This window comes from Sceloporus occidentalis, unplaced genomic scaffold, assembly GCF_023333645.1.
Source record: "Sceloporus occidentalis isolate IW3139 unplaced genomic scaffold, rSceOcc1.0.p SCAF_330, whole genome shotgun sequence".
Taxonomy (NCBI): Eukaryota; Metazoa; Chordata; class Lepidosauria; order Squamata; family Phrynosomatidae; genus Sceloporus; species Sceloporus occidentalis.
In genome coordinates this window covers 310539-335150 of record NW_028317310.1, presented here as the reverse complement: position 1 = coordinate 335150, position 24612 = coordinate 310539, and the positions used below count along the sequence as shown (strand labels likewise).

At 42.0% G+C, this 24612-nt stretch overlaps 1 protein-coding gene across 1 annotated transcript; it reads left to right on the top strand.

Annotated features, from left to right (window-relative positions):
- On the top strand, nucleotides 1-16733 carry LOC149274455 (formin-like protein 1). Its single transcript, XM_089505485.1, has 26 exons — nucleotides 1-162; nucleotides 5526-5609; nucleotides 5739-5822; nucleotides 6223-6296; nucleotides 6857-6940; nucleotides 7616-7753; nucleotides 8223-8325; nucleotides 8683-8759; nucleotides 9270-9363; nucleotides 10252-10326; nucleotides 10528-10638; nucleotides 10822-10971; nucleotides 11351-11452; nucleotides 11848-12040; nucleotides 12166-12735; nucleotides 12862-12986; nucleotides 13108-13310; nucleotides 13575-13809; nucleotides 13899-13967; nucleotides 14429-14509; nucleotides 14784-14913; nucleotides 15090-15253; nucleotides 15720-15821; nucleotides 16151-16244; nucleotides 16353-16463; nucleotides 16636-16733. Exons 1-26 carry the CDS (start codon nucleotides 1-3, stop codon nucleotides 16731-16733), a joined length of 3513 nt encoding a protein of 1170 aa, XP_089361611.1.
- Nucleotides 16734-24612: the final 7879 nt, after the last annotated feature.

Sequence of the window (24612 nt, the reverse complement as noted above, 5' to 3'; positions counted from 1 at the left end):
ATGGGGAACGCAGCCGGGAGTTTGGATATGTTCCAGAGCCGGGACACAAAGGCTCAACCAACCACCAGCTCGACACCCCCCCAAAGACAGAAAGAGGGGTCCCTTCAAAAAACGCCACGGCCGAACTCGGGGGAGCTGGAGGAGCGATTTAATGTGGTGTTGGTGAGTAGAAAGAACGGAGAGTTTTGAAGATGAATGAAATGAAAAAGGAGGTCCGTTCGGGGATTACTTGTAGTCTGGTCGTAATCCGATAACATCTTGGAGATCGTTGTAATGATAAAACGACATTAAAAAATGATCAAGACTAAGGGAACTTAATATGTATAGAAAAGGAGGTCATAGTCTAACACTAGAGGGTCAGAGGATTAGATTAATGTAGGGAAGTTTTACTTTCATGAGACGGTACTAGATAAATGGAACAGCCTCCCGTCAGAAGTGGTAGAGGCGAATACAGTGTGGGAAGAAGGAACTCAGGCGTTCCATTTGCTTGCTCCACCATGGCATTAACATAATACTTTTTAGCTTGGGTTTTGGCAGTCCTAGGAGTAACTTTCGGCTATAGACAGTTTTCTACAGGAAAGGGGAAGCCGATATCTCAAGTACAGTTTTTTGGGGCTGCGCATGTTTATGAAACATCACTGTGGATGACTTGGTGTGCATGTATGCTTATGTGCTCGGTATGCTACCAACTCAATATAGTTGACCACCTATAAAGCTGTTCAGGGTTTAGGCTTCCGTGATGGAATTTATCGTTCAGGCGAATATATGGGAAGACATAATGACATTTATGTTTGCTTTTGCCCCTCAGACCTTCTTAATTTATAGTCAGGGCAGTAAGAGGTGGTGTGGGGTGTGAGGTGTTCAACTTGTGATGACCAGAAGATGACTAGAAGGTTGTCATGGAATAATATTGAAGGGTATAAGCCAGGTCTGAATCAGATTATGTTCATGGTGAAGACCACCTTAGATGTTCTCAGATATTCTCCAACCGTCAGTCTACAGCCAGGGGAGGGCCGGCACCTTCTGACCCCTGGGACAAGTAGAGCTAAGTGGCCCCACTGGGCCCTTGCCCCCCACAACATATGCACTTGTACACATATGTACACACGCTTAAACACAACATACACTTGCTCATACTCACTAACACATACTTACACACTCATGCTAACACACACCACTTATACATACACATTCATGCTCACACACAAACGCTTAGATGTTTATGTTAAAATACACAACACATACATTCTCATTCTGGCACACATACACACATTCATTCATACATATTCCTTTCCTTAACCTCTCACTCCCTCCCCCTCTTTTGCACCCACCTTACCTCACTGACATCTTTCACTGAAGCGTCACATAACCTCGCATTACGTGACCCCGCTGCGTTCCTTGCCAGTCCAAAATTCTTCACAAAGGGCCAGTCCAACCTAAAAAAACAACTCCCACCTGAGGTTCGGAAGGGAGATTACTACTAATTGATGTAATTTAGTTGAACAGTGGGTATTTCCAGCAGGGTAGAGGATCTATAAAAAAAATAAACCCATCCACAGTATAGGAAATTCACCCTTTTCAAAATATTGCGTACAATAATTTATGCAAGAACCTAATGTATTGGCTTATCATTAAAACAGCATATACATAATGTTGAAAAAAAAGTCACTGTTTGGGTGGTAGACAGGTGGCACAGCCTCCCAGTAGAAGTAGTAAAAGCTAACATAGTGGGGGGAATTTAAGCATGCATGGGATAGAGATACGGCTCCTGAATCTAAGACGAGACCAACGACTGATTAAGGTTTGAGTCTTTACAGCAGGAGAAACGGGCAGACCTGATGTGCTGAACGGGACTTATCTTGCAAACAAAGGGCACTGGAGCATTATATGACATATGACCATGCGCGGTAATTGATACAGGATCGCGTGCACATTGTTTACCCTGGATTCACATGACATATTGATTATAAGGACTCAGCATTAGGAACTCGGAGACCCGGAATAATTACTGGTCTAGACTTTTAAGCTGGACAATTACATCTACGTGCAATCTTTTCAATAATGAAGATTGTGCCACTTTCTGTTAAAACACAATAAGCTTTAATTATACAATGACTCTAAAACACGTCCTCACCTATGAAGGACCGGCATATTCTTTGGCTTTCCACAATTCCCAGTTATTCGGTAAACATTAACACTAATGCAGCGGACCATGTGAGACGCGAGTCGGGCTCGCCAGAAGGTGTATGCACCAACACACGTGAACTTGGTGTTTGCCATGGACACTTGGCCAGTGAGCTGACACCAGATAGGGAGGTCAAAGGAAGGTTACCTAGAAATGGCTCATGTATAATTTAGGCTCTCATTCATTCGCCTACCGCTCTCAGGCAGACAGCTGTGTGAAATGGGAGTGATGGGAGGGGAAGGCTTGAACCTGGCGCGTGATGAGCAGGCTTTGTTTAATGGATACAGTATATGGTGATATGATCCCATTTTTAAACTTGTTACCAGATCACTTTTTTTTACACTTAGCCCCCTATATGTTTGAAGGGGGGGGTCTATTGAAGAATGTGTGGATCTGAATAGTCCAACTAAATTTAAATTTGATTTTGCAACACTCCAGCAATCATATGGTAGTCCCTTTAAATTGTTGTGGTGTCCCCTTGAAAAAGCAGAATTATTCTTCCTATAAACCTTCTTTTTATTCTCTCCTGTGAAGGTTTAATCCACAGAAAACACTTAGGTAGTATTCTTTAAGTTATTCTGGCAACAACATATCGACAGCTTTAATTCATCCGAGTCGGTGGAACAGAACCTTCATGCATCATCCATGTCTAGTACATCTATAGGGTCCGAGGGCATAAAGTTGCCCAGCTGGGTATTAGTAGGGCAGGTGCATCCGAGGGCAGCGGGCTTTGGGTTCCGTCAGCGAATTTGTCACACTGCATCTGTACTCAAAGAGGGTGATGGGTCGAAAGGAAGTGGGTTGCCTAATGAAGTGACATGTCCCAACATACGGCCTGTGACCTACATGTGTACAAATGTTTATTAGCACATCTCTCTCTCTCTCTCTCTCTTTCCATGCCTAGCCTGCTATGTCTCTTTCTCCCACAATAGATATGGCACGGTGTGCAGAAAGAGATGGGATAGAAACCGTTTATTTCAATGACGGAGAGCAAGAGGTCATAATCTAAAACTAGAGGGTTTGGGGCTTTCATGTAAGTTAGGAAAGTTTTACTTTACCGGGAGGGTAATAGATAAGTGGGAATTCAAACACGCATGGGATGGGCATACGGCCCCTGAATCTAAGACGAGACCAACGACTGAAGGTTTGAGTCTTTACACCGTGGGCAGACTAGACGGACCGAACGGGTCTGATCTGCGGCCAGGTTCCATGTTTCTATGAAATCTTCTTCCCTGAGCTTCTAGCTGTACGCCATAACCCCGCACACCCTGCCCAGCTCACAGCATGCGCCGCTGTAAAGATCAGAGAAAGAAAACAGAAGCCGGAAACCCACAGGGAGGAGAAACTAACTGACACCTGCAGAGCAAAAAGGCTGAGAATGTGTCTACAGGACTCCATCGCGGTCACGTTACGAGGACCAGACTTTTATAGAGCCAAAGTGATCTAATCTCAGTAATATTTTAAGGGATGAGGATCTGTGAAAATTTTGAAAATTACTTTATTTTCTCCCAACATAGAGCAACCTTGAGAGCGAATTGCACCAAGGCTCTGTTTCTGAGAGATGGAACTTTACTACCTCTTTAATGATTAAGCCCTTTCTAGAATGATGAGGACCATGTGGCTACTCATTACATAGAATCTTCATGATGGGCTATTAAAGGGTTAATATTTCAATAGTTTCAGGGTGAGCTCATTTAGAAAGTTCCGAGTTATGCTTGGAAAACCAAGACTAAAAACCCATAACGCCCAACGGCTTCAATGGCCGAAGAGTATTAGGGCTGTAGAACACCACGAGAGACTCGTGTCCATCAAACATTCTGACAGGAGGAAGATCCGGGGAGGAAGGAAGGACAGACGCCTCGGTCCCAAAGAGGAACTGTTCCTCCTAAAGTGGGAGAGTCGGGAGGTATAAGAAACCTTCCTGCCCCTCACAATTACCACCTACTCCTGAGCGCAGGCTAGTCTGTAGAACAACACTTATTAGGATGAAGCAGCTGCAGAAACTTAAGATCACATTCATTCATTCATTCATTGTCCAAATACATTTTATAAACTGCAATAACATGAGAATTAATCTAAGCTATACCCATTATTTTAATTAGCTGCGAGACTAAAATATGATGTATTTTTGCATTATTTATAAATGTATATTTTATATAATTTTATTATATTATTACAATAATATATTATTATATTGTTGTATTTATGCCCATCAGCGTTTAAATGTATGATGGATCCGTGTTTAAAGAAGTGATTATGGAAACATTTCATTTTTTACGTTAAGAGTAAGGATATTAATGTATAGTCATCCAGGCGGTTTATTTTACCCAAATTGCTTCCTTTTTTGTGATCTGATATTAACAGCTTGCAGACGAGGACTCGGCCACAGACTGACAATGATATAGGCATAGTCTGATAAGATAAAGGAACATTAACAGCGAACCCCTACCCCCTCACAGCCAGACCCCCTACCCCCTCACAGCCAGACCCCCTACCCCCTCACATCCAGGACCCCTACCCCCTCACATCCAGAACCTCCTACCCCCTCACATCCAGAACCCATACCCCCTCACATCCAGACCCCCTACCCCCTCACATCCAGAACCCTTAAACCCACATCCAGAACCCCTACCCCCTCACATCCAGAACCCATACCCCCTCACATCCAGAACCCTTAAACCCACATCCAGAACCCCTACCCCCTCACATCCAGAACCTCCTACCCCCTCACATCCAGAACCCATACCCCCTCACATCCAGAACCCCTACCCCCTCACATCCAGACCCCCTACCCCCTCACATCCAGAACCTCCTACTCCCTCACATCCAGAACCCATACCCCCTCACATCCAGACCCCCTACCCCCTCACATCCACAACCCTTAAACCCACATCCAGGACCCATACCCCCTCACATACAGAACCCATACCCCCTCACATCCAGAACCCTTAAACCCACATCCAGAACCCCTACCCCCTCACATACAGAAATGCTAAAATACATATATTTCTAAAAACAATGTAAATAAAGGACTCTTGAAAATGATGTATTTCAGTAATACATAATGAGGCACAGTTTTGCCCCAAGAGTGATAATGTTTCCTATCTTGAATTTGTTATCTCTGTGGGGCTGCGACCCTCTATGCAAATGTATGCAAAACAGCTGTAGCGTTTGTACGGTTACCATATCTTTACTGTTAACTGTATATAACTCGGTGAAGTTATATGCTAGTATAAAACAAAAGTATACATACACACAAAAGGGTTGGGTGTCCATGTTCACCATTATTAGAATGTGGTGGGCAGTATCTTTAAAACCTCTGTGTTTCTCTCTTTATCAGAATGCCATGAATTTACCCCCTGATAAAATACACGTTCTTCGACAATATGACCAGGACAAGAAGTGGGAACTAGTGTGTGACCAAGTGAGTAAAATCTTTGGGGATATAGGGATAGGGAGCCGGGAGTGTGTGTTTTACTGGAATGGGATGCTGTACTGGTCACCCTGGCTGTCACAATGTGGGACCTGAAAACGTTTTTCTGTCCACCTCCAGGAACGATTCCAAGTGAAGAGTCCACCAGCTTTCTATATACATAAGCTGAAGAGCTATGTGGATACAGGGGGGATCAGCCGGAAGGTAACTTGATGTATGCTCATGAGTGAGGGCATTTGCGACCCACCGGTAAACACAATATCATTGACCTCAACATTGCATTGGGCCCAAATATCCATTTTTCCTTCATTTCCTCAGATATGATCACTGGTATTGTAAGCATATTAATGATCCTGTTCATAGAACACGATATCCTCACAAATATATGAGAGCATCCTCTAGTTCATTAAGTATATGTGTCAAGATGCCATCAAGCAGATGGACAAGACACTAATACACACATGCAGGGGTACAGACTAGCACTAGAGGGCTTACTTTCAGGTAGATGGACAGCGTTCATCGCCCCTTCTCCAGGCTTCCTTAAAAGCAAGCTTGTAAATAATAGACATGTGTTCATTCAAGGTTGTGTGTCCTTTTGTTTCAGTTCAAGAGAAGAGTTCAGGAATCCACCCAAGTCCTGCGAGAGCTGGAGATCTCCCTGCGGACCAATCATATTGGGTGAGACAGTTGGCACAGTGGCAGAGACAATGGAGCTAAACTGTAGACAGGGAGAGTCCACCAGTAAAACACAGAAGAGCTCTCATGACATAAGTAGAAAGGAAATCCAGAAAAGGCCCAGTGTATAACCTTGCTCGAGATCAAGCAAGGGTGTAGATCCCACAGTTACCAATAATAACCCTTTCAATCTCATTGGCTCCTCTTGAATCTACAAAGGAAAGAATTGTGCCCCGTCCCTCTCCAGGCAAAGTTAGCAGAGGAAAGGGTTCCATAGGTCATGGACACCTGTCGTTCTACTATTGTATGATGTGGTAACAAAAGCTGTGGGTAACAATGGGACACGAAATCTTAAAAGCTTCTTTGACTCTACACATTTTTCCTTATTGGTCGAATAAAGGTTACCACCTTCGACCAAAGACTTTATTGTCTCTTGGTCCAATACGGCTCTATCAATTTCCTAATCAATTAGCAATACAGTCAAGAATACAGCAGAGAACTCTAGAACGTACCTCTCCTCAGTAGGGTGGCATTCAGAATTAGACCTTTGTGCTTTCTTTTAGATGGGTTGAAGAATTTCTGAGCCCAGAAGTCGGTGGCCTTGACGTTCTAGTGGAATATCTCTCATTTGCACAGTACTCTTTTCCGTAAGTATTTATTCCTGAGTTGATTTATACCATACATCATGCAAACGTGCCTATTGATAGGAAGTGTCCCTCCATTGACACTTTCCCTGTTTATTGGTTCTTCTAATTCACATTTTCCACAGAGGCAATAGCACAGCTACACAAATAACGTTAATATCATATCATTTAAAGCTACTCTATACAATATTACAATATTGGATTTTTTTTTATATTTGTAATCTAAAACATATTTTTGGGGGAAATTTAAGAACAGGTATATCATACACATTTCTATGGGATTTTCTAATTTCAGAGATATATACATAAGTGTTACCTCATTAGAGCATAAGACATTATATGCGACTAAGATATGAATGAGGATCCGGCATTGAGCGCCAGCTTTTCACATACTGTAGGTACAACTGTTCTCCTTCAAGATAAATTAAAATTTCTAAGCTGCTATAAGTAGACCAGAAAGTGTACCGAGAAAAGGGGAAATGGCATTTTTCTGTATCATGTAAAACCCTGACCCCCTGGCCATGTTATAGATAGAGAATGCTACATCATAGGCACTTTTCACACTCGGTAACGCTTCATTCTTGCCCTCTGATGTCATTCTAACGTATTTACAATTTTCAGCTCCTCTTTTTGCCCCCCATTTTTTTTTTGTCATCCTTCTACCCATTTTCATTCCAGGTTTGACGTAGAGGGTGCTGATAACGGAGGAGTGGACAAAGTAAAGAACACACACCGATCTCTAGAGGACATCAACAAGTCTAGTGCGTCCTCCAGCCCATCTAGCACACCATCTCGAGTACGGAACCTGACCACCAGGTAATGCGGTTCTCTGCGTAGACATTTGATGTAGATGGCCCTGGTTCTTATCTCAACTGTGACAGAATGAGCTGTCATACAGGGCCCCAAGGTAGACAGAGATGGCTCCAGCCTGGCTGCCAAACAAAGATGGCTCAGGCAGGAACTCCATTGTGAGGGACAGACAAACGATTCATAGGGTATCTATAACCCTACCTAAGCAACCCATTACATCAACTAGTCTATAACACACCAGGCGCTTTTGTGTTAATGCAGTTCCTGATATATATATTGATTCCATAGGTGTTCCTTATTCTAAAAAACCTTTGTATTTTGTGAACCTTGTTATCTGTGACTCCGGCGAGGTGTACTGGATCCACGGTCAGTTAACGTTGACTGGTCCCAGCTATTTCAATAGCATCCCAATACATCCTACATATAATACAATAGGAATATGGAATAGGTAGACACTGCTTCTTTGTTTCAACAGGTACATGCACAGTCGAACAACACTGAGAAACTCCCGACATGTGAACGCCAAGGATGATGTACATGTGTGTATCATGTGTCTGCGGGCAATTATGAACTACCAGGTACGGAACAAGTGGATATGATTGTACACGTTTCATATTGGGAAAAAATAATTTTAGAATATAAGTAAAAAGTGTACATATCCATAAGCACCTTTTATGGTTCTTTTATTGTGTTTTCATAATGGTTTCTTAAAAGTCTTCTGAAACTACTTCCAATTTATATGTAAAGTGGTTTACCATACCTAAAATAAAAAGAAGCAGCTTCTTTTTAATAACATCAGGTATTTCGATAAGGATTATATACCTATAGGTAGCTTCTTTTATCTTTCTGATGCGGGAACTAGTTAAAAAAAGGAAAAATTCTGCACCACAGCTGGAACAGTACCTTTAATTGGGCTCCTCTTTTACTTTCTGCAGTCAGGGTTTAGCATGGTGATGTCGCACCCCTCCTGTGTCAACCAGATTACCCTTAGCCTGGGTAACAAGAACCCTCGGTGAGTATGTGGATTGGGTGCGAGAATACATGCACAAAGCAAGAATACATTGCAGGTGCGGGCTGGCCTGGGGGGGCAATTGTGGCATTATGTGACCCCCATTAATAGAGTGGCTGCTGGGGGAAAGACTACAGTAAGTGTGTGAGGTGTGATATGTTGATGTGAGTGTGTATGTGAGTTAGTGTGTGTGTATGTGTTATAATGAGTGCATGGTGCATGCATAAGTTAGTATCTTACGGCAAGTGGTGGAGGGGGCCATTCACCTGTACCTGCCTGCCGGGCTTCAAAGTCCCAGCCCTTACCTGCTGCAAGTATTGTATTTATTATTATGTGTCTAATACTTGATGCTTTTTCTCTAGTTCCTTTCATTCCTTCTGTCCACTTACTTACTCATTCATTCATGTCCTCACAATCCTTTACCTTATTTTTAAATGCGGCCCTTTTCCCTCCCCAATTAATGTGTCTCTTTATCCCATTTTTCTTTACCCTTGGTCTCTATGTTCCTCCCAGCACCAAGGCTCTTGTCCTGGAACTCCTTGCTGCAGTTTGTCTGGTCCGAGGGGGACATGAGCTAATTCTCTCTGCTTTCAACTATTTCATGGAGGTGAGAGAGTCAACCCAATCTGTCCGTACCAAACATTATAATATGGAACCAGAACGCCAGTTTAAAATGTGTATAATGTGACTATAATGATCAAAACATCTCCTGATTGCCCTGAAATACAATATTGTTGTTTCCTCTGCATCATCAAGCTTCCTACCATCTGAAAACCACCAGCCTCTTCCTTCTTATTATGTTTATGTGACGTCGTGCCAACAGTAACACCCACAAATTCATCAAAACAGAATATTTGGTTATTAATTTAAATTTTAACACAGGAATAAATGAGGCCTCGTTGACTTACTAGTCCATTCTGGAAAGTTAGGGGCCTTTTTGGTGGAGGTTTTTTGCTGATAAGAGAGGCGACACTAGAAAATAAAATATGACAGTTTTGTCCTATTTTGCTACATATCTCAGTTTTCTCAGAAAAAAAATAAGAGCTTTTTGCTTGTAAGGGGAAAAGAATCTAAAATAATGACACCAGCTGGAAATGGTATTAACTGAATGTAATAGCTAACATCTGGACAGGTCCTCCTGGGCGATCTAAGACAAAGAAGCAACAAAAAAATAGACACAATTTAGAAAACATGTAACAAATTAGTTATTAACACCCCAATCAGATGGTTTGTAGGCCCAAGCTGAATCACCATTCCTAAGCAAGTACACATTTGAGTTGTGATCTTTATCCTAGGCCAGGGGTACCAATCATCGGCTCTCCAGATGTTGTGGACTACATTTCCCTTGATGCTTTGCCAGCATTATGACTGTAAGAGCATTATGGGAGATGTAGTCCACAACATCAGGAGAGCCGAAGATTGCCTACCCCTGGCCTAGGCGATTAACTTAAAACTCTTAACCACCTAGTACTCTACACTTCACTGCTTTCTCCAGGTCTTCGGGGAAAGTTCGCGATTCGAGAAACTTATGGAATATTTTCAGACTGAAGATTCCAACATTGACTTTATGGTGAGAAGGGTGAATGCCTCGGTACCTTTGGGTGGGTTTAGAGATTTGTAGATTAAAGAACTCTGTAATTTATAAAAGATAGCCAAGATTAAAAACCAATCAGTAAATTGCCCAAAAAATCTTTGTCATGCCCCCAACGTCTTTGTCCATTCGAAGAGCGGGAAGGTATGAATGTTTATTGTGTGTTGACTATATCTCCAGGTGGCCTGCATGCAGTTCATCAATATTGTCGTTCATTCTGTAAAGAACATGAACTTCAGAGTCTTCCTTCAACACGAATTCTCTCTACTAGGTCTAGACGAATATCTGGAGGTGAGTTTTTATTATTTTTATATTTTCAAATACATAGTAACATAGAAATTTAGGTTACAAAAAAAAAGTCAATCTCGTTCAGCCTTGACAAATGGAGTAGAATATTTATTTAAAAATTAAACAATACATTTGTGTAAAACAGATTTCATTAAAAAAAAAAATTAATCTTTGCATGGTGGTCAGATTCTGAAGCACTCAGAGAGTGAACGGCTCCAGGTACAGATACAGGCTTACTTAGATAATATCTTCGATGTGAACAGTCTTTTGGAGGACACAGACACCAAGAATGAAATGCTGGAGCATGTAGAGGACTTGCAAGGACATTTGGCTCATGTAGGTACCGTTATAGTTATAACTGCTGTATTCTTCATCTATAATGGGCACAGTATGTTGATCCTCAATATCATTACTGATCCACATACCTGGAAACTATTCAAGCAGGGATTTCGGCTTAACCATTCCACATATGGCACTGGGAGCATCTACAAGGCTCTATCTAGTTGTGGACACCTTTGTAATCCAAGCATTTTCTTGGAAAATTTATTATTGAGTGTTTCCTGCCTTTCTATTAATATAAGAAATTGAAATAGTAATTTAGCCCCCTTTTTTACTTGATTCTCTTTCCCATCAATACTGTTGGGCATTTATTATAAATAAAGCATTAAATGTTGGATCTGTTGGGTCTGACCTCTGACTTCATGCTGTCATCCAGTTGACTGAAAAGCTGCAGCACACAGAGAATGAATACATGAGGAGAGTGGCCGAGCTGGAAACGCAACTAGACCAGATGCGTAAAGAATTGAGTGCAGCAAGGGTAAGCCGACAACACATTATGAAGGATCAAAATGTGTTCCTGGTAAAAGATCAAGGTTATTTCGTGCATGATATATAGTCTAATAGTTAAGTTCTTGATTGTCTGTTCACGGAATTCAACTGGACACCATGCAGGATGACCTCAGCCCTCACTGGCTTTAGAGCTTCATCCAGTAAATCGGTTAATTAATTCACTGTAATAGAGATTTAGAAATGGCTTAACTACGGGTAAACAATATTAATCTAGTTTGTATACTAATATTATTGGGATTCATTTCTTTGCATTTAGCTTCACAAATTACTTTACGACACCGACGTCAACACAGCTTGGTTTCTTAATTACAGAATATTGAACTAAACATTTGTTACTAAACTAAACTAAATTCCCATTTGCAGGAGAAACATGTGTTACAACCCCCTGTGGACACACAGCATACCATGCACATACGAGAGGTGGGAAATGGACAAGTTATCTGGATGGAACCTGTTGGGGATACCTGTACAGAAGACACATCAGCAATCTGTGTCCACACAAGCTCAACACCTGACAGTAGCAAAAGACCAAGTTCTTCACTTGTCACAGTCACTGGTAAGAGAGTAAAATAGTGGACTATGACAAAGCTTGAACTGTGTGATTGACCAGCCCATGATCCAGGTCTCCAGTAGGATGATTATATGAGGAAATGCTATTGACCGTGTGTCTTCTATTTTCAGGTGCAATCACCAGCTGCCCAATGTATACAGAGCATTCATCTCAATCTTCATTGTCATCTTCAATCCATGAGTCTGAGGTGACTTCTGCCCAGCCTTCCACTTTATCTCCATTGTCTGAGGATGCAGTTATTCCCTGCCCTCCTCCACCTCCAGAAACAGAGAGTCACACTATCCCTGCTCCTCCTCCTCCTCCATTACCAGGATCAGAGGTCAACAATATCCCTAAACCACCTCCACTGCCAGGGCCACAGGTCAGCAATATCCCTTCTGCCCCGCCTTTACCAGGATCAGAGGTCACCAATATCTCTGCTCCCCCTCCACTATCAGGACCAGAGGTCAACAATGTCCCTGCACCACCACCACTACCAAGGTCAGATGTTACTAGCGTCCCAACTCAACAACCACTTTCCCAAACACCTAATGGGGCTGGTGCTCCCCCTCCTCCTCCACCACCCTTTCCTGGGACACTTGTCGGACCTTCGCCTCCACCACCTCCTCCATCTCTGGGTTCTGGTGGTCCTCCTCCACCACCACCTACTCAACTCCTTATGACTGCAGGCCTATCAACAGGTGAGAACTCTGGGGTCAATAGCCTAAACTTGGACAAGTTCAACAAGCAGTGTTTTGCTCAGAAATAAAACCTTTATAAAAATATTTGTTTAAATGCATAAAATGGAAGTCCCTACAATTTTGCAGGTATGAGCATAAAGAAACCTGTTCAGACAAAGTTTCGGATGCAGGTCCTCAACTGGGTGGCGCTGAAACCAACACAGATCAACGGGACGGTCTTCACACAACTGGACGACGAAAAGGTGCTGCAGGTAATGAAGAATGGACAGCATTTTGGGGGGGGGCTGGGTACTGATCAGTACAGGATGGTTGATAGGGATATTGATGGGTCAAAACCTTGATTATGTGATATTAAACTTTTCAATTCCCAAGGAACTTGACATGAGTGACTTCGAAGAGCAATTTAAGACCAAGGCCCAGGATCTCAGCAAAACCCCATTTACTGAAAGAGTAAAGTCCGCTCAAAAACAGCCAAGCAAGGTGACTCTGATTGACACAAATCGTGCCAAGAATCTCGCAATTACTCTGAAAAAGGGAGGCCTAACCCCTGAAGCCATTACAACTGCCATCAAGAAGTAAGTGTGATGTGGGGTATTATAAGCTGATGCCTTCCTGCTGTTGTTGAACCTGCAACTAGCACTTATTGTCAGCTCAAGAGGATTGTTCAATTGCTTCTGGTCAGCCTCAAAATAAGTCCATATTTGAACTGCAGAGGAAAATGTTGTAAATGTTCATCCTTACAAGGCAACTAACATTCAGTATGTATGGCATGTTCAGTATGATCACTCATGCCCCATTACTACCGCAACATGACTAATGGCCTTGCCTCCTTTTTCCAGTTATGACATGCAGGCCTTGAGTCTGGATTTCCTGGAGCTCCTGTCCCGATTCCTGCCCACCGACTGGGAGCGGCAGCAGATATCCCGATATCTACGAGACGAGAAGCCCCTGGATGACCTGAGTGCAGAAGACCGATTCATGGTCCACCTCTGCTCCATCCCCAGACTTTCTGAAAGGGTTAACACCATGACCTTCATCTCCAGCTTCCCCGATACTACAAGCCGTCTAACTCCAGTAAGAAACATCATGCAACATTTTTAGATGACACTGTCACATAACAAATTACTATACATATGGTGAATATTTTCCTCTTCTCTTTCCAGCAACTCAATGCTTTGATTGCTGCCTCCATATCAATAAAGTCCTCTGAGAAGCTGAAAGGGATCCTGGAGGTGAGAGACTCTATAGGAGAGTTTCTCCTTTGAGCTGTCCTGCAAAACATGTCAAGGTTCATCAGTAAATTGATGACTCCCTTACGTGCAAGAATCTTAAGATAGTTTTGGTCACAAGCACTCAGGAAAATATTGCCTAAAAAAAATTACTGCAAATCAACCCATTCACCCATTATGGACCAAAAAACACTGCTGGAGTCTTTAGTTGAAGGTGACACCTTGTATTGGGCCAACACAGAACAATATGTAGAGTAACATAAGATGGAATGATTCAATCACCTTCAACTAAAGACTCCATCTTCTTTTGGACCAATACGACTTTATCAGTTTTGCTTATTTAACTAATGGTCACCCCAAAATCTTCAGATCAGACCGGCTACAATGCTGCACCCATTCTCATCACCTTTTTTTTCAAGATGCTCCATTGCTTATTACCCACTATTTGCACTCTCCTTCTCCAGCTAGTCCTGGCATTTGGGAATTACATGAACAGCAGCAAGAGGGGAGCAGCCTATGGATTCCGACTGCAGTCCCTTGATGTGGTAAGTATTAGGGGAACTTCTGAACAGGCAAAAGCAAAACATAACTTATGAACTTAAAAATAATAATAATAATATAAAAATAATAATAAAAAAAAAATATATATATATAAATCCTTTATTTTATTACTATTAAAAGAAGAGAGGGGAAAACAGTAACAAAAGACGGTAAGTACAGTTGAGATATACTCTCTAGAGAAGAATGTCTGCTATTATTTGGCAAGTAATTGAAGATATAGGTAGATCTAAAAATTGCACCTTTTTTCTCCATCAAAAGCTCCTGGAGACTAAGTCCACGGATCGGAAACAGACGCTTTTGCACTATTTGGTGCGTGTGATCAAGGAGAAATTTCCCCATTTGTCCACCTTCCATTCTGAACTAAATTTCCTGGACAAAGCAGCTACAGGTATCACTGACCACTATCACAAGTCCAGGTCCAACTAAGAACACGCAAAAATTACTATTGTATATTTTCAGTGTATTCTGATAGCTTTTTTCACATGGGCTCCATCTTAACTTGGCAAGATGGTGAGGTCACATTTAAGGACTGCTAGAAGAAATGTTTCTCCCCTTCTTCTCCAGTGTCTCTGGATGCCGTGGTGGCCGACGTGAAGTCCCTTCAGGCTGGGATAGAACAAGCCCAGAAGGAATTCACAAAGCAAGATGATAGTCCTGTTCTAAAGGACTTCCTAAAATCGAATATGGACGTTATGGCGAGACTTTCAGGGGATGCCAAGACTGCACAGGTGTGATAAAGATGGGGAAATGTTATTGTATCCTGGATCATAAGTTTTAATGTAAATTTAGCAACTTTGTTAATGAAAATGTTGGTATTTGGCTCAACGGGCTTTGTTTAGCCAAGTCTACATTGTAGAGATTATTGTCACCCAGATGACATTTCTGAATAACCAATGCAAGTCACTCAAGTTCACATAAAAGAAGAAACTCTGGGTTAACTAAGGACAAGGTGTTTAGTGAGTGAATCCCATATTCTTCAGACATCTAGAATAGGAAAGATCCTCTTCTTTTTTTTTGCCCCTGGTCCCATCTTCCTGATATCTGTTCCTGCTGGTCACAGTGCGCCTCATTTAGCTAATTTTCTCTGTATTTCTTTTATCCCAATGCTTTTCACCTCACTCTTTATCTTTTTCCTTGGACATTTACACTTAGTTCCGGTTACGTTTTTACAATCACTTCTCTTCTTCTTTGCAGGAAGCCTATAACAAGGCTGTGGAATATTTTGGGGAGAACAGCAAAACCACCCCTCCCTCTACTTTCTTTCCTGTTTTCTTGCGTTTTGTGAGAGCATTCAAGGTAAATCGGATGGGCTTTCTTTACACCTCCATCTTTGGTTTATAAAGATCTGTGGACGAGTGGCAAATAGATGTGAAATAAATAACAACATCTTCCCTACGGCTATGGAAAAAGGTTTAATTCAAGGGTAACCAAATGCTTATAATGCCGGATTCTCTTCAAGACGAAGGATAGATGAAGGAATGTAGTTTAGTGATCAAAAAAGATCTAATTTGTAAGTGCTTACATCACACACACTCCCAGGGTCAACTATCAAAGTGCATGTGATGTTCTGATTGATTTTCACAATTATTATGGATAATACAATCTCCCTGACCTTTCTATATCAGCAAGCTGATAAAGATCTGGAGCTCTTGAAGAAGCAGGAGGCCACAGCCACGGTGGGAGAGAAGACCGAGGCTGCAGGGAAACAGCCGCAGGTGAGTTAACTGTGCTAGCCATGAAAATGTGAGAGATGTGAAGGCCTGGCTGGCAGCCAAATTAATGGTGGAAAACTCAAATTCTATGTTTTTTGGTCCTAATCGCAGCCAGTGAAACCTGTGCAACCTCAGGTCAATTTGATGGCTGAATTAAACAAGAAACTTCAAAAGAAGGAGCCACGAGTATATGAGGACAACTGGGCAATAGAAGACATAATCACAGGTGTGTTAATCTGTGTCAGGTCAGCTTCCAAAGCAGAAGGGCCAAGACCAGCTTTATAGAGATCTGGTATACCCTCGTCAAAGGTGGTAAATCTGCTACATAGTTTTTCTATATAGTGTTGCTGAACCGATCATGGTACGTGAATGAACTGTTTTATATCTTTCTTTTCCAGACCTAAGGAACCAGCCCTATAGAAGGACAGATGTAGGTCGACGAAGTGGTAAAAAACAGAACGGGCAGCCAGTGAACACACCAGATATACCTGTCTGAAGCTCTGTGACATTCCGTCCATCATAAAGGAGATGTCATTGTATCGCACTTATTTGATGCCTTCCTTGGAGAGGAGACTAGCACATCTGCTGTGTGAAAAAGCGGCTTATATATATATATTCCTGACGATGGCTTCAGAATAAAAAACACTGTGGTGGAACATTCATCGGGATACATTATCGTCATCCAAAATCTACTGGTTTTCTTTGGCATAAATAGCTATTTAAAATACCAAAGCCAATAGACTGTACATATAGCTAGAATGATTTCAGATTGGGGAGGGTCCATTAGAATCTTAATCTTTATTCTTACTTTGGATTGTTCAGATGGAAAAACTAAGCATCCTCTTCATCTCATGCTCTAAAAATTGATATATTTGCTAAATATGTTTTTTTTTTCTTATATGATGTTATTACTTACTTTATGTACACGTATGTTATAGGGTGTGGACACCGATTTACAATTATTATTGATTCACTAAAGCCGAGTTTTTCTAAAGGAGCGGCCTTCAACATCAACTTTACAGAAACACTTAAGAAAACATATTATCAGTACTGTCAATGAGAACAAAATCTGAAAATAGAGGCTCATTACATTTCATAGGGGAGGTCCCATAACTTCCCATACTTTGGTGGTCCACACCCCATCAAACCAACTGTGTTAAATAAAATAAATAAAAGCCAGTGTAGGTCTCAGCCAGGGTCATATAAAGTATATGAAGTAGTGTCCATCTACCCAAGACTCTCAAACCAGGATAATTTGAGCTTAGTACTACTTGAGAACAAGTGGGTCAATCACCTGCTTCTAGAACAATTCATATATATAATTAGTCAGGAACATATTTATATCCATTGTTTCAGAAGCTCTGTTATTAGAATGGAGATAGACCAGCAGATGGGCACAGAGAAGACCGGGCCCAGTCTGAATGTGTTGTATTATTATTGAACTGTTATTTTTTTAATGCTTTGTATTTTAAGTCAATAAAAAGTACAGGTTACAAATAACTTCCTCGTCTCGGGGTCAACATGATAACTTCACATTTCACCTCTAGTGTTAAGCTGCTGATTATTGTTTACCCCTTTAATTGCCAAACACATTTCCAACCATGATGTTTCGGCCCACAGGGCCAGTGAATTTAACTCCATCCAGTACATCCAGGCAAACTATATCAAGGACCAACCTATAAATGGGACACCCACTGCCATGTTTATAACAAGGAGAAGGATTTCCTAGGTTGAAGGCAGAATGTGTGTGTTTTTCTATCTTTATATTGCTCCCTACTTTGATTTTAGCCATTGGGCCCATTGGGATTCCATATTCCCAGTTACTGAGGCATCATCAGATAACACTTGTAACATAATAACACTTGTAACATAACCCAGCAGTAATGGCACGCCAGCTTGAACACAAAGCTGTATGAAGACAGGGCTCCCAAGAGGTAAGAGGGAGAGAGAGCAGTATTAACTGTGTAGAGGAGGAAGTGTGTGTCTACGTGTATAGTGTGTGTTAGTATATGGTGTAGGATGTGTGCATGTGTAAGTGTATAATACTAGAGTGAGTGTGTGACACAGTGAGTGTGACTGCCGCACATTGCAGAACCTGATTGGACCACCACTTCATGGGACGACAGAACACTGGGGCCCTGGAGCAATTGCTTTGTGTGCTCAGTCATTCATCCGGCCCAGAGTTAGTGGTGTTTGGGAAGAGATGGAAAACAGGATAAAGATAACACGTGTGTATGTATGAGTATGTGTACAGTATTTGAGTGTGCAGGTGTTAGTGTGTAGTGCTAGGGTGAGTGGGTGTTTTGCATGTCAGTATGTGTGGGTTAGTTACAGGAGGGAGGACAGCCAAGGATGTACTGCAGCTACACGCCGCTAACCCTGCTCTCAACACTGCACAATGATCCCAAACCCAACACAGAAAGTCTGTGAAAGAAAGAGATTTCCTAATCTCATCAAATCATCAAACAGCACTACTTAACTAAGAAATAAACCATCATCTGGGGAGTTGGCTGCCACCTAGTGGCCAAACATGTGAAGCATAAAAGAAATTCTGAAAAGTTATATCAAGCAAAAATATGTAAATGTCTACCAGTTTAGGCGTGTTTATATTGCCTTTTATTTATTTATTTATTTTACACACATACTTTTATTACATCCTTGAAAAGTAAAAAACACATCACGTGATCTGAAGCTGTACTTGGCAGGTAAATGCAGTTGGAGTATCATTACTCAACTGGCCGGGGCTTGTGGCGATGGCCCAATTATAATGCAGTTGCTGAGCTACAGTTGGCTGTTTGCCGAGTCTGGCTGATACCTGAGACAATGGTAAATCACGTACTTGATTCCGTCTGTGGTGCTTAGTGCTGGAGGAGTTATGTTGCATACTTACCAAGTCCCTCTTTTGGGCCCTACTATCTTTGCCCATCTTCCCTCCCCTGATATCCTTTCTTTCTAGGACCTCAGAATGTTTGGAGGACATAGTATTTTACAACCCTTTAAATGAATATGTTTATAAACAGAAGAAAATGCGTTATATTTAACTTGTATACAAAAAATATATTATTCTTCCTGGAAACAGCTTACAATAGGGCACAGCAGCATGTAAAAAAGTTAAAGTTAAGCATGCAAAGCTCTAATACACTAAATACACACAAAAAACAGATATTTTCATATGATTTACATGTATTTTTGCCATTTAGAACTAGTTTGTTAAAGTGGTCCTGGGTGTCATGCAAACCCACAATATCGTCCTGACCCTGTTATTCGATTTTAAGCACAACTTTCTTTCATAACAGACACATTTTACCTTAAAACTGGCCTTACATCTGTGGAAACCAAAGACAATCTTCCAGCTGGACCAGTCAACATCAAACATGGCCTCTAGAATGTTCCAACACTGCCATTTTGATTTTGTAAGGCCACAGAGAGGAACCATCTCTGTTGGGTACTTCACAATAGCATATGATGATGTAGGCAGTAAAACACATCAATATAAGTAAAATCAGAACCCTTTATTTTATGTGCTTGCGTGGGCAGCAAGAGGCATATAAATGTACCCCCAAATTCCTCTAATGACCGCTGCCCTTGATTCAAGAGACTGAGCTGAGCCAACTTAAACATCTCTTATCCTTCTGCTGTTGGTCTTCGGACCTTCCATATCTGGTAGCGCAGGACTGGCTTGGCATATGCACACGTGGCTGGCTCATCTCACAAAGTGCCATGTCTCTAGGACACAATGATCCAAACCTAACCATTATTATCACTTACAATATCAGTGTTTTCTTCAAACACTTAAAACTTGAGGTCCTCAAATAAACTTTTTCCACCTGTGTGTTGGATGAATCCATCTGTATTCATACAAGGAGGCCATGGAAGAAATAATTTAGACTCATGAGCTTAAGGTCTAATTAGACTCAGGATTCCCAATTTATAAAAAGCTTCCACCCCACCAGGGTCACGTGTCGGTCATATGGAGTCCTTGCTAGACGGTGATACCTTCTATTGGACCAACGTAAAAAGATGTCAAATATGCTTTGAAGAGTCTTGGAGGCCTCTTCTTTCTCTGAAGAGACCTCTGAGGTCCCAAACGGGCGTTTGACTTTACATATTTTTCTGTCAGCCCAAAGTAATCCTTTTTACTTATATGGCTCCAGCAGTTTCCACTGCGTTTCTTTACAGTCCAAACATTCATAGGGTCCAACAAAACTAGAGCTAGCAAAGATGACCCGATACATGAGGTAAAGCAGAACCTGCTCACAATCTATTGGAAATGTGTCACCTTTGACTAAAGGCTCCATCATCTCTTGGACCAAAACCATATCAGTCTCCCTTATTTCTGTAACATGTACCGCAAGAACCTCAACGGTTCCTTTGTTAACAGACAGCAGGTAAATGGCACTTTGCCCACCCTCACAGCCACTCTCTTGGGAGAACTTCTGGAAATCTACATCCCCTTAGAGGCCAAGCACGCTATAAATGTATACGTGGCCTCCCCATGGACACACTGTGAGGAGTCCTAATGTGTATTCAGCTTCTTGAGGTAAAAGGCAACATGATCCTCTAGGCCTGGTGGGACATGTCTGTCAGGCAACCCCTGAGAAAACTGCTAGTTAAGAGCATGGTGACCAGACACTGCCTAGTAACAATAACCCAGAAATATGTCTGCCCCTAGAGCTATGGGCCAGGGAGAATCCAAACAAGCCACCTCACACCACTGTGCACAACCCAGTCCATCGGGCGCACTGCCCGCCTCCTCATATAGCAGGCTCGCCTGTCAATCCAATCAAAATCGTTATCTGATTGGTGCAGGACATTACGCGCCCGCCCTTCTTTTCTTTCCTTAACGGATATATTATAGACATTGCAGACGTTATAATAAATGCGCGGTCCCGGTGAGACGAAAACCCTGACCTGTCCGCCGCGTTAATGAAACGTTCTTTCCTCAAAAGCCGCATTCTACGGTGCAGCGAACCCGTATGCATTCAATATACCGCTGATTACCCGCTTTATATTTCATTAGTGGCCGGTGTACGAGTGCGTTTGACAATAAAAAAGATGACCCGGTATCAATATAGTTTTTTTGTGTTTGTGAGTAAATATTGCGCCGCGCGGGGTAGCGCTCACCTGGGTGTGCAACCTAAACTCCAGCCCGAGGCTTTGCGGCCTAGTGGTGGAAGTGGGTGTAAACGCTACAAACCTACAGAGTGAGAGAGTGTGTGTGTTATATGTATGTATATATTTAATATATATGAATGTATATATATATATGATACATTTCTATTTGATATTAATCATATTATGTGTTAACCATTTAATAGCCAATGTGTGACAACATGGTGTATTCCACAACAAAATGCGACCGGTCTGCGAATAAATCAGTGCAAATATCACGAATAACTTTAAGCTAAATATTTAAGCCCCTATTTAACCTATAAAGGATAATAACTGCCCCCAACCCTGCCATGGTTAGAGGGTTTATTCAGAGACCGGGTCCCATGTGACATTTTCTATAGAGGAAATGTATATATTGATGAAGATGGGCAACGTTGCGGTTTCTTTAGCCATCATGGCGGTTTTTACGGCCGTAGAACACGGATACGCTGTAACCCAGCACCTGAATCTTGAAGAAGAGGCACTGTGCCTCGAAGCGTGCTTGCCCGGTATGCGTAATAAAGTGTGATTATTTCGTGATGCATCGTCACCGAGAGGCAGCGTTCGGCACGGAGAGGATTACAGCGTACGGAGGTACAGCCATCATACTGGGTCAGACCAACAAACATTCTGAGCTTCTAGAAACGAGGGAAACATCAGAGAAAGAATGGGTTAAAAAGAGACTGCCCATCCTAAACAGGGACATTTGGGAAGCATGCGCTCCGTGCCCCAGCACCCCTAGGACAATCGCCAAACATAATCTGGCTCGGATCCCAGAACAAAATATACGGGCATGACTGCCCTTTCAATATAAATAATAACCCAAATGAAGCGGTGGCAGCTGCACTCTAAATCCGATGTCATTGTCGCAGTCTGTCTGCCCCTGCTTATTCATAAACACCATCAGGCTTGTTGCAGTTGAGACAGTCCCACCAGCAAGGCTGATCTTTTCAATTCTTTTAAGGTTCCAACAACCGGGGACCGAGTCCTCAGTGCTCTTCTGTATAGTAGAGCGAGATAGAAGACAACAGCTGGGCGTTCAAAGTAACACTTTACGTATTGCCCATCTGGTTACATGAAAACAAGAAGCATCTTAAATTATTGTGAATACGCGTGGAGTACAAAGATTTTCTGTCCTTTATTCCGAAGCATGTCTCAGGAGGATTCAAGAAAATATGGCTTCTTCGGTGCGCTTTATGCTTATAGCGGGGGGAGACGGCGATGAGATGAAGCTCCAGTGCCCATCCTTTTGTCACATCAGTGACTTTTGCAGTAGGTGTGTATCTCGAAAACATGGCCATGCGATACTTCAGTCCGAAATATCATCACACCACGAGAACTATGTACAATTAAGAGCCAAAGCGTTCCTTCGCAGTCTGGTCAGGACTCATCCTCATCCCTTGGCAACTTTCACAGAAGCTCCATACAGTGACAATACTAAAACCCTGAAACACCAGAGAACCCACAGGCACCCTGAATGCAAGCAAGCTTCAGCACCAAGCATGGCTAAGGCGGCATTTGATACTACATGGTGTGGCAAGCAGGACCTCCACCACAGCTGTGTGGGATCCAGTCTCTGGACCATTGAATACCATTGGTAGAGTTGATCTGAACCTCTTACCAGGAGGCCCTAGGGAAAGAAGGACCTTTTAAAATGTAGGGCACCGTGGTGAGTTAATACAATGGCAGAGTTGGGGACTTAACCATAAACAGATACCGCGTCCGAAGGCTTCTAAAGGGGCCAAAGGAAATGGTTCGTCGTATTGACCCCAAGGCCGGTCTTCTCTCACGCATTAAGGATACCCGCATTGCCATCATCAAAAACAGGTTGGGAGGACCCTGGCAACTTGAGATCCAAACTGCCCTGACTTTCAGAACCTGGAACACTTGTCACTGAGTTTGGAGCAACTTATGGTAAATTCAGTTTCGGCTCAATAAATACAGGACACACTTCACACGGTGATAATTTGCTTCCTGTAGGTTCTGTTGCTGCTCCATCTTCATCTAACTCAGTTATGATTTAAAACAATAAATCTGCGATAAAACTTAAGTGGGAGTGAAGCCAGATAGACTGTTTTTTCTTTTTACCGACTGATGTACAATTAATTAACTACCCCCCCTCGACAACTGCCTCACGCATTTCACGTGCTCCAAATATACAATCGTAGGTGAAGGCAGCAGTTTCCTGGTTATAGCTGTAAACCATTCATAAGAGCTATTTCACCATCATTTCTAAACCCCCATTTCAAGATTTAATATTACACCATATTAACAGTTACAAAATTAGAGAAACTCACAATATACAATGAAGCATTTGGCGGAGCGCAGCTGTTGGGTCTGGTCACCTATGCACTTGGTCACTTCTCATGGAAAGTGCAATGTTGTATCCATTAGGCATCAAGTTGGTACAAAAGAAGCACAAGAGGGAAATTAAAAAAAAATTACCCTTAAAATCAACATAGAAGAGTATAAAGAACATGTACAGAAACTGTAAACCAACAATGCACTGTAAAATGCATTCATTCTGTGCCATCTATAAGAGATTCCGGCGAGAGCGGTTGTCCAAACTTGTATTCTGCCCACGGCTCTACCAGGCCGTAGCTTCTACTACGCCACTGATTTCACAATACTTCACTTAAAACATGAAGTGATACATTGTAAATAAAGCCATATGTTACTCTGGTGACTCACACGTTTTCGACATTGGCTTTATAACACGTTTCAACTTCAACTGAAGGCTCCATCCGCTCTTGGACCGATATCGGTTTAACTTATCAAGAGGAGATGCCAGATTACATTCATACACACACACACCTTAAAGATGTTATTTATGATTTCTGTGTTACACAAATTACCCCTGATCCGCTCTTTCAGATGAGTTGCTCAAATTACTTATGTGGGGAAGGGCCCTACAATAGAGTTCAAAAAGCTTGTAAGTAGTCTTCTGTATAAATATATATTACACACACCCCAACGTCTACACACAATCTTCATTCCTTTACTAAGTAAGATACTCTCACAACCTCAATACTAAAGTCACATTCTATAAAACCGAAACATTGAGGTTATAGGATTGTTATTCCTGGGCAGTCCTTCCATGGTAAGCTGAACTTCAAGTTAATTTTCTGGATGCATATAGGTGAAATCTAAACATATTTGAAATTTTAACCTTCAACAGGAAAGACCCAGAAATCGGTACAACGTTTATTAGTATAATAATTACA